The 10,236-nt window shown below is 39.2% G+C and overlaps 1 protein-coding gene across 3 annotated transcripts; it reads right to left on the bottom strand.

The window, feature by feature from the left end:
• Positions 1-269: 269 nt before the first annotated feature.
• On the bottom strand, positions 270-10,043 carry LOC132844565 (transferrin receptor protein 1-like). Of its 3 annotated transcripts, none has more exons than XM_060868148.1 (17): positions 9,953-10,043; positions 8,222-8,451; positions 6,406-6,577; positions 5,968-6,190; positions 5,768-5,890; positions 5,585-5,680; positions 5,245-5,384; positions 4,978-5,147; positions 4,627-4,746; positions 3,822-3,907; positions 3,414-3,477; positions 3,260-3,324; positions 3,112-3,182; positions 2,860-2,944; positions 2,531-2,758; positions 1,103-1,255; positions 270-1,008 (listed from the first exon to the last, which is right to left on the bottom strand). In XM_060868148.1, exons 2-17 carry the CDS (start codon positions 8,400-8,402, stop codon positions 763-765), a joined length of 2,223 nt encoding a protein of 740 aa, XP_060724131.1. In that variant the 5' UTR covers positions 8,403-8,451; positions 9,953-10,043; the 3' UTR covers positions 270-762. The 3 variants fall into 3 exon arrangements, with proteins under 3 accessions (XP_060724131.1, XP_060724138.1, XP_060724122.1); XM_060868155.1 differs by lacking the exon at positions 9,953-10,043 and adding an exon at positions 9,313-9,929; XM_060868139.1 differs by lacking the exon at positions 9,953-10,043 and adding an exon at positions 8,630-8,654.
• Positions 10,044-10,236: the final 193 nt, after the last annotated feature.

The following is a 10,236-nucleotide window of genomic DNA, read 5'->3' as shown; positions in this document are numbered from 1 at the left end:
TGCAGTAGCGTGTTATACAGGTGCATCTTCCAATTTTTAGGCTTCCCTTTTGATTTAGGACTATTTTTAAGTCTAACGTATATATTTTGCCTGCCTGAGAGACTTTTAGTTTTATAACAAAATGTTTATATAAAATTCATTTTTACTGTTTTTTTTTTTTTTTTAATTTGTAAATTTACACAATCTCTAGACTGAGCAAAAGTAAGTGGTGTTGCTCTGTATCGCCCCTTTGTGGTTGGTAGTAAGAATGACACGGTGCACATCTTAAGTCATGTTTAACGTAATTTTTATTAATAATACTAGATTTTGATTGGTGTAAAGGTGTTGATTCATTTTATAAAGCAGAATCTCTGACAGTAGTTTTGGCTGCAAGACATATCGCAAGTTTACCTTTCTCGTTCTTATTCGCATGGACTTCATACGATAGCAGATTCTCCATATGTTTTATGGAAGGAGTCTCCAGTGCCAGCACATTGGAACAGCCAGTAAGTATTCATACGTGTGAAAGTCATCAGGACGGAGAAGTTTAAAAGTCCCCCAAAGAGAGAGTAAACAGAGTGACTGGTGAATTCCAAGGGTTTATAAAAGTTGGTCACTGATTATTTTCCTATAACAGCACACCCCAAGTGGTTTATTCCTTGCTCACATTATCTATCACACATCCAGGTGAAACACAGCCTAAATATGGCACAGTGTAATGCTTTAAGGCAGACTCTTCGGTGTCAATTAGGCAGTGTAAAAGTCTAATCCAGTGCAAATATTTCAGTCGAATTCTTTTTCTGTGTCCCACACGTTCCCTTCTAGAGCATTAGCACAGCTCTGGATCATCCAGGCAGCCACAGCGAGCTGATTATTCAGTAGGACAGCGTCAACGCTGGTGGTACCGTTCGGTATCGAGGCCAGGTGTGTGAAGACAGCTCCCAAAGTGTGTGATCCAGAGCCGAACAATATGTGTCTGAACGGAGTGTCCCGGGGTGACACGTAGGGAGACAGAAGATTCCTCTCTACCTGCACATACACACACAGAAAACACACATCATGGATTGTTTTTGTTTTGTCTACATAACTGGCATTGATACAATCATGAGGGGTTTTGATTTACCCCAATGATTTGGTCGTTGATGACGCGGCATTGCTCCAGGTCATCAAGGTCACTGTTTTCCATGCTGGTGATGAGGTGATTAGAAGCACGACCATACGAACCCAAAGCCAACATCAACCACTGCATTTGCACTTGCTCTGTAAGGTGGCTGGTCTGAAAAGAATTTAAAATTTAAATAATAATCCATTTTAATAATTTTAATCCTGAGGAATCATGATACCTTCATTTACAAGTAGGTTGGTTGATGCTGATATTGAAAATAAGACTAAAAGAACAAATAGGAATCATGTCATAAAGCCACATTATGGCTTTATGATATGACTTGAAGCTTCTACTTACATATGTTTTTTTTTTTCAGTCATCAGCGAATCGAGTCATTTAGTTGACTCGATTAATTTACGTTGTACGGATTTGCTCAAACAAAAAACGGTTATATAAATCAATACCTAATAATCTTTTTTTTTCTGTTATTTTACACCCAGAATTCATTCACAGATTCATTTAAGCTCAGTAGCCCAGCTGTTCTACCAAATTTGGATCTCAGTTGCGACCAAAATGATTCATCAGTTGTTAGTTGACTTTCACATTTGATATATTAAAAAAAAAACAAGGCACATACATGTATAATGTTAAACCTGTGCAAAATAATAATATTTCTAGGCTATATGCTGATTCACTGATGCTTGAATTCAATCTGTGGTTTGTGATTTTTCAGTTTCAAAAGCAACCGAATTGCAAAAAACGACTCCCTGCGTTGCAGCTTGTTCAAAATGACTCAGTTGACTCATTGTGAATGAAACTGACATTTACTTCACCTTCTGCTCTTTACAGTATCACTTGGGTTTAAATCAAATCTTGTTTTTCACACCAGAATTAATTATATTAGATAATCCTTCCACTGGGGGCACGGTGGCTTTTATTGGTTAGCACATTCGCCTCACACCGCCAGGGTTCGGGGTTCGATTCCCGCCTCCACCTTGTGTGTGTGGAGTTTGCATGTTCTCCCCGTGCCTCGGGGGTTTCCTCCGGGTACTCCGGTTTCCTCCCCCGGTCCAAAGACATGCATGGTAGGTTGACTGGCATCTCTGGAAAATTGTCCGTAGTGTGTGATTGTGTGAGTGAATGAGTGTGTGTGTGTGTGTGTGTGCCCTGTGATGGGTTGGCACGCCGTCCAGGGTGTATCCTGCCTTGATGCCCGATGACGCCTGAGATAGGCACAGGCTCCCCGTGACCCGAGGTAGCTCGGATAAGCGGTAGAAAATGAGTGAGTGAGTGAGAATCCTTCCACTTGAAAAGCTTTTATAACTCCTGCAAATGCTCTAAGTTCAGCAAACTCACAAAATAAGCAGAAACAATGTGTACAACAGATCAGAATTTACTGGTGTTTACTGATGTCTTCCTTAACTCGGTGCTGGTCGAAAGCCTTACCTTCTTCAGACGCAGCACTTCTCTGTTGATTTTGTCTATGTGTATGTGCAGGACGTTCCTGTATTTCTCCACGTTTAGTCTGAGAAGGTGGTCATGCACCAGCCGCAGAGCCATCACCCCTGCGATCTCACCTGCTGCCTTGGCCACCACGAGCAGTTCTGTAGATGTTTCAGCTTCCAGATTCTTTCTGGTGTCCAACATGGTTCCAAAGAAGGGGTACGGTTTCTTCTGAAAGGGAAGAAAGAGCAGTTTCTCATTAGCTGTACAAACTATGCAAAAAAAAAAAAAAGCGTGAAATTATTAATTACTCTAATAAGCGTGGCGCTTACGTCAGTAAATTGGAATGAAACTGACGGAACACCAGAGAAGGCCTGGAAAGTATAGGCGGGGTCATCCATCCTCATCTGCTTCATCCTGTTGGAATAATTAAAAACTTAAATGCACGATATCCTCGATCCTAATCTCGGGTTACTGTCTGGGTTCCCAATAATAGGCTCCAGATCCACCACAACCCTGACCGGTTATAACGATGCATGTGAATCTGAATGAAAACACAATGTCGTTTTCATTTAAATACATACCCAGTAGCCTCCCAGTTGTTTCCAGCCACTTGGGAATACAAACTCTTACTAGGGTCACTTGGGGAAGATACCTGGAAAAACAAAACTCCGGTGAATTAGTTCTCTCAGAAATTAACATAATTACAATATCTTTAATGGAAAAACTCACCTCTTTTAAAGTACTCGCTATCAAGTCATACATAAGCGGGCTTGCACTTGCGTTAAAAAAGGAACCTGTTTGGAATTTTGAAATAGTCAGTATGTGTGAATGTCATTCAGTACCATTTATTTCAGGTAGTTTTGCATTGCTAATATAATTCCACCTGTGACAACTCCATCCAGGCTAATGTAGGAGAAGGCTTTCATATTCAAAGAAGACAAGTAGCTCTGTTGGTGTAAAAACATGAAATGTGATCAGTTGAATAGTCACAATGAGCTGATCATGTTGTGTTATATAGTAAACACAGTGCACACAGGAGACACAGGACATATAGGACATACAGGACACACCGGACGCACAGGACATACAGGATACAGAAGACATACAGGATACAGAGGACATACAGGACACAGGACATACAGGATACAGAAGACATACAGGACACAAGACATACAGGATACAGAAGACATACAGTACACACAAGACATACAGGATACAGAGGACACACAAGACATACAGGACACATACAGGATACAGAAGACATACAGGACACACAGACTGCTGTTCCAACCTCCTGCCACTCGGTGGCACCCACAGCGCCGTATTCTCCAGCAGTCCAGCTTGCAAACACCATGCTCCTCCTGGGTTTAAATCCATCTTGTTTAGAAAAAAAGAAAGAAAGACTATTGCAAACTAGAAGGATAACATGCATTAGGAACCTTTATATTATTTGAAGTTAAAAATGTTGAAAATATTCAAAACATATAAATGTTACAAAACCAGTCAAATGTTAGAATAATACAATCCAAGTGGCTGCTATGTCATTTTAGGAGGTTGCTATGGTATTCCAAATGGTTCTAGGGAGTTGGTTGGTCATTGGTATCATATCCCAAGTGGTTGCTAGGTAGTAGCTTTGGTATCCCTAATGGTTGCTATGGTGTTTCTTAGCAGTTTTTCTGGTATCCCAGGTGGTCTCTAGCTTGTTACTTGTTACTTGTCCTGGATGTTACTAGGCAGTTGCTATGGTATTCAAAGTGGTTTCTAGGTCATTGCTAAGGAATACCAGTTGCTAAGGTGATGGTAGATGGCTTCTAGGTTATTCCCAAGTATTTACGAGGTGGTTGCTATGTTGTTGTGGCATTTCATATAGTTACTAGGGTGTTGCTAGGTCATTGCTATACCAAGTGCAGTATCAAGCTGTTGTTCTGGTGTTCAAAATTGCTGATATGTTATTGCTCTGTGATTGCTAATTCATTGCTAAGGTACTTGTTAGGGAGTTGCTAGGTTGTTGCTAGGCAGCTGCAATTGTATTCAAAATGGTTGGTTTTGTCTGGTTAGGATGTTGCTAAGCAGTTTACATGGTATTCAAACCTCACCTTCGTGTATCATGCTGGTAATAACTCTGGCTAACTCAAGCAGCAAACTTGTGCCAACAGTAGACTTAGCAAATCCAGGACCCCAGGCATCTCTCTGAGCTCCAATCACCACATACCGATCTACACCACAAGATAAAGATGCGTTGAACTGAGACATGAAAGGTTTCAGTGAGGCGTGTTACAACATCAAAACACCAGCTCTTTTGGAAGAACAGTGTTCATCTCTCCAGTTCATTGCATGTTTTACACTTATCCAGAACTTCTGATCTGAGAAAACTTACTAAGACAAGTGATTCATTTGTTTCCCATCTGTATATGTATTTGTTTCTGGAGTCAATTATCTTTGTTTACCTGGATCTATGAAACCCTTGATGACTCCAAACACATTGAAGATCTTCGTCACAGTGAGGGCGTTGTCGACTTCCACAGAGACAACGTCATCATCACCACCAAGCTTGTATGCTACATCTCGCAAGCCGCCTCCAGCCCATTCAGGGGGTGGATCATGACCTCCCAGGTTCCTGAAAATCATAATTTAGAGAAGGTGTAGCAAAAAAACAGAAGATTTGTCTGTTTAACTAAAAACTTTACTTGATCAGATATGACTGCATGCTTTACCTCATGATGGCTGCAGCCGTACTGGCTCTGATGGTCTGGGCAGGGATGCTTGGCAGGCCTGAGGACTTTGATGGAGGAAACTGTGTGTTGTTGAAAGATGGGAAACCTGGAGTGAATGGATCACCGGACCCAAGATGGACCTGTGCAAGGAGACCAGATGTTGGGCTGAAGAACCACAGAACATCTCTGAATGTAATAAATAAAACAGGATGGTGGTGCAGCGGGTGTTGTTGTTTGTTAATGTCCCAGTATCTACATGGGTTTCATCCAAGTTGTGTGTGTGTCCCTGACCAGGAAAAAATGTTAAGTGAAAAATAAAAACGTTAAGGCCGGTACCTACATGACCAAACAGATAAGTGTCTTCATCAAACAAGTAGTCAGCAGGATCTGGATAGATCAGCACTGCACTCGCATTGACACTGGCAGCATTAGCAACCTGTAAGTTAAAAAAAAGTCAAACTTTAAACAATAAAATTCTAATTAATTAATATATAGATTTTGGATGTAAAAAAAAAACACCAACCTTTTCAGCAAAACTTATTTTTCCAGCCCTGATCAAGACGATCTTTCCTTCTAAAGTTATATTTAAGTTTTGCAAGGACTTAAAGTCCCCCGTTTGTCCGTAATGAGCATACAGAACTCCACCCTGTATTAAAAAAAATTATTCATCTAAGTCCTGAGAAGAAATATTAAGGCTGAAGAGAAAACAGATTAAACACAAACCTGTGCTGTTCCGGTTGGACTGTATGCCAAATAACCAGGTTCAGAGAATGTTGTATTACGGAACACCACCGTGTTGGCACCTTTTGTAGGACCAACATGAATCTTAACCAAGTGTGAATCGGTCCAAGGCTTCATGCCAAAATCAGTGAATTTTTTCCAGATTTTACTGCTCAGTTCCTCATCTCCTGGAGATCCTGCCTGATGACTGACGCTGGAAAATTCACTGAGTGAGAATGAGAAAAAGAAAGATGCTCTTCTCAGTAACCCAGACCTCTTCAATACGTTCGATTAGTCGTATCTGGTTGAATTCAAAACGTCTAGCAACACTGGCCCTTTTACATGTAAATCTAAACAGCTCAACTCTTGACTGTGTTAAAAAATCTGTATCCAGAGCTCGGGTCTGTTGTCCAGACATTAGATAAAATTTGTTAAACATACTTAAGACTGTTGTCAATGCTGCTTGTGGTCAGTTTTTTTTTAAGCAAGGATGTAACGTTGCTCCAGAAGAAGATTGTTTTTGTCTGAACCACGTCTTCAGAGGAAGTAGACTCTATGAGGCTCGTAGTGTCTTCTTCTCTATTTTTATGAGCAACGTAGCCAATCAGGAATCCTGGAAGATGAAAAAAAAATGTCTTAGAACCTGAGAATGAATCTGAACCATTTGTCAACCAAGGACAGAAACTCGAAAGAACTCCAACTGCTTTTTAAATGTGAGGACCCAAGTAGTATGAATAAAGGATACTGGGTTCGAAATTCTTTGGGTGCCAGGAAGTGCAATTCACTTTTTCCACTTTTCCCTTGGTTGACTAGTGGTCGTCACTCTGGATATGGGTGTCTGCCAAATTCCATAAATATAAATGGTCCCACATCCAACATAGGTTTTATACCCTTCCAAGTTGTGAGGGAAGTTGTCAGGGGCATCTTTGGGGTGCTTGTGATCTACTTACCAATTAGGAAAAATAATCCTTTAGCAATCTCATCTCTTCTAAAAATGTTTAGAAGAGGTTAAATTATGGCTGGCACAAAATTTTCTGTTTTTAAATGAAGAAAAGACTGAGGTAATAATGTTTAGCCCAAATGAGAACTCTCAGTCCTCAAGCATCACCCTAGAGAGTTTATCTGTTTTTAGATCTTCACGAGTGCAGAATCTTGGCATCTTTATTGATCAGCACTTAAAATTTGACAAACACGTCTCGTCTGTTATTGGGTCTAACTTTTACCAACTGCGGATTCTCTCCAAAATTAAACACTTTCTTACCCCTAAGACTTTAGAAATGGCTGTTCATGCGTTTATAACCTCTCGCTTAGATTACTGTAACTCTTTATATTGCGGTATATCTAAAACTCCGATTACGCGTCTCCAGCCCGTTCAAAACGCTGCTGCCGGATTTCTCTCTAGCTGTCGCAAACATGAACATGTCACTCCCGTTCTCAAATCTCTACACTACATTCTCAGAGAGTAGATTTTAAGATTTTACTCTTTATCTATAAGTCTCTCCATAATACCGCTCCTCTCTACTTATTTGAACTTCTTCATCCCTGCTCTCCTATTAGAAGTCTTCGCTCATCTGACCAGGCCATGTTGGTGGTCCCTCGTGTACGGCTCAAGAGAGCGTGCCTTCTCTGTGGCCGGTCCTAGACTATGGAACTCCCTGCCACTAGAGATTAGGACGGCACCCACCGTTTCTAGTTTTAAGTCCATGCTAAAGACCCACTTATTTTCTCTAGCCTTTTCATGATTGCCCAGGGGTTTATGTCTGTTTATATCTGGTTTATGGTTTATATTTATTTCACTTTCTTTTAAACTGGTTATTTTATTTATTATTTATTTATTTATTTATAATGGTGTGGCTATTTATTTATAATCGTGTGGCTGTAAATGTGTAAATGTGCTATACAAATAAAGTTGAACTTGAACTTGTGATCACCTTTGTCCTAGCATTCTCCTTAGGCCCCAACTCACCAGGTTTGGCTACGATTTCCATCCATGAAATTGTATTCAAATTTGTATCTTTGAGAAATTTTACCCTACTGGACTTTTTTTAGTACTGCAAGAGTTTCCTTGCCTGTCTTCTTCTGATGACATCAATGATAGTCTGTTTAAGGAAGCACAAGTAGGACAGAACAAGAAGACTAAACAATACTGTTCACATGACAGGACGATTATTCTCAACTAAGATGTGTCAGATGTTTCCCTATTTATCACCTAAACCACGCTTTAATGGATAAAATGGTGTCAGATGATTTTCCATACCAAAGGCAAAAATGAAAAGACAGGTAGCAACCATGAAGCAGATGTTCCTGAGAGAGTGATGACTGGATCTGATGGTGGAATGGTGGGCGTGATTATTCCCACTCTCTTCTACTCTATTCCCTTCAGCTTCATCACCCAGATCAGACATGATCAACTCCTGTTGACTGTTGTTATCCTCCATGATGTTGGGCTCGTGGGAAACTTGGGTATAAATGTGGCTTCCTGATTAACTGTGGACATACAGCAAACTCAGATAAAGCTTATGTAAAAACTGTATTTTACATAATATACAGTATCGTATAGTCAGGATCTTTTATTTTATTTTTTGTATTCAATGTGTTGTGTCTTAAAAGTACTGAGGTAGAAGCCATCCCCTATTGTAAAGGTGGAAAGTGTTAGAGGACATACTTATATTTCCAGTGTAATTCTGCAAAAAAAAGAAATGATAAAACTCATCATGGTGTGCTGTAATAAACCTGTATGATCTTCCATGATCTCAATATTATAAGGATAAAAACACAATCTCGCTTTGGAGTCTGGCTGAACTGTCTGTCTATTTTCCACCCCGTTAATCCAGTCATTTCTCTATGGGGTCAGAATTGTTTCGTTATTCTGAATAAACATACTATGATCCACAAATAAATATAAAGAGTTTCACAAATATTTTTTAAATCAACAAATGCACAATAAGCAAACCGTAAATATATGTTACAAATTTCACAAAAAGAAATGAAATTCACAAATAAATAAAATGGGATTTGCAAATTAAATTTTTTTTTATAAATATATATTTAATTGTATTTATTTTTTGAATGGCTTCCTGCTCATTTGTGAATATTTCTCAACTTCTTTAATTTAATCCATCCTTTTATTATTTCCATTCTTAACATTTGTAATATTTGTATGTTACTTTAATTAACTTACAGTTTAAATCTTGCCATCCACTGAAAGTTGTTTTAATAATGTGCTACATGAATAAAGTTTACTTGATGTTTAATATTACAACTCTACCGAGTTCCACGGTAACTATTCATCCCTGCAGCGTTTTAAAGAGCTACAAGAAGAAGAAGAAGAAGCCCATGGAAACTCACCAAGACACAAGGAGACCGTGCAAAACACTGTGCAGTCCTGGTGCCGTGACCTGGCAATAATACCCACTGTGCCAACAGGTTGAACTATACGGAGCTATTTAAAGTAGTATTTTACTATCTCAGGTTCAAACAAGTTTAACAGTTTAAATAATCCCATACGAAGTCTTAGATTATTGTTCCTCCGGATTATTTAAGGGACTGAAATGATCATTTTTTGTAGTCAAATGGAGCAATCCGTGGAATTATGAGCGGAATATTATGATGCATGTAAACGTACAATGCACAATACTCTCACTATACTATATAATAATATTTTTTTGGCAGCCAAAGTTTAGGTTATTTCCGCATTTTACCACCAAAAATGCAAGAACATGTGCAATGCTATCGGAATTATGTGAAAAATATCTGTATAGCTTCAGAAACGATTAATTTACACACAAGTGTAAACACGAACGTTCCCAGTCGGCACGCGAGTAAATGTCACGTGACAAACGTGTAAAAGTCGTACAACCCGGACGTCAGTAAAGATAAAATAAACACAGCTTCTGTTCTCAGTTTGCAAACATTTCTCTCTTCCCAAAGAACCTCATTAGATCCTTCAAGCTCGACACCTCGAACTCAGAACTGAACCCTTTCTTACCAGGAAGATGGTGCTGAGGAACAGTTGTGCAGAAGATCAGCAGTCATGTGAGTGTTTTTGGGAGTCGGATCATATCCTGCTTTATGGATTTCGACATAAAAGCCATAAAAGTCACTTGTTTCACTTTTTAACTACACCGTATTTTACCCCATTAGAGATTTTTTTTTCTTCCCCCTCACAAAACAGAATTGAACTTCGAATTCAAATGAAAACGCATTTGTTTTGAATTTGCAGGCTGCCATAATATTTGGAATTTAAATAATATAAATTCATGCTTATGAACA

Source organism: Tachysurus vachellii, chromosome 1 (genome assembly GCF_030014155.1).
Source record: "Tachysurus vachellii isolate PV-2020 chromosome 1, HZAU_Pvac_v1, whole genome shotgun sequence".
In the NCBI taxonomy this organism is placed as follows: domain Eukaryota; kingdom Metazoa; phylum Chordata; class Actinopteri; order Siluriformes; family Bagridae; genus Tachysurus; species Tachysurus vachellii.
Note: the sequence above shows the minus strand (reverse complement) of the source record. Positions and strands in the feature narration are given on the sequence as shown.

Excerpts from the sequence above, each read along its gene's own strand:
- LOC132844565 (XM_060868148.1), bottom strand. The coding sequence starts at position 8,402 with ATGGAGGATAACAACAGTCAACAGGAGTTGATCATGTCTGATCTGGGT. Across the intron at positions 5,385-5,584 it reads ACACTTATCTGTTTGGTCAT|GTCCATCTTGGGTCCGGTGA; the intron begins GTAGGTACCGGC and ends CTCCTTGCACAG. Across the intron at positions 1,009-1,102 it reads TCAACGACCAAATCATTGGG|GTAGAGAGGAATCTTCTGTC; the intron begins GTAAATCAAAAC and ends GTGTATGTGCAG.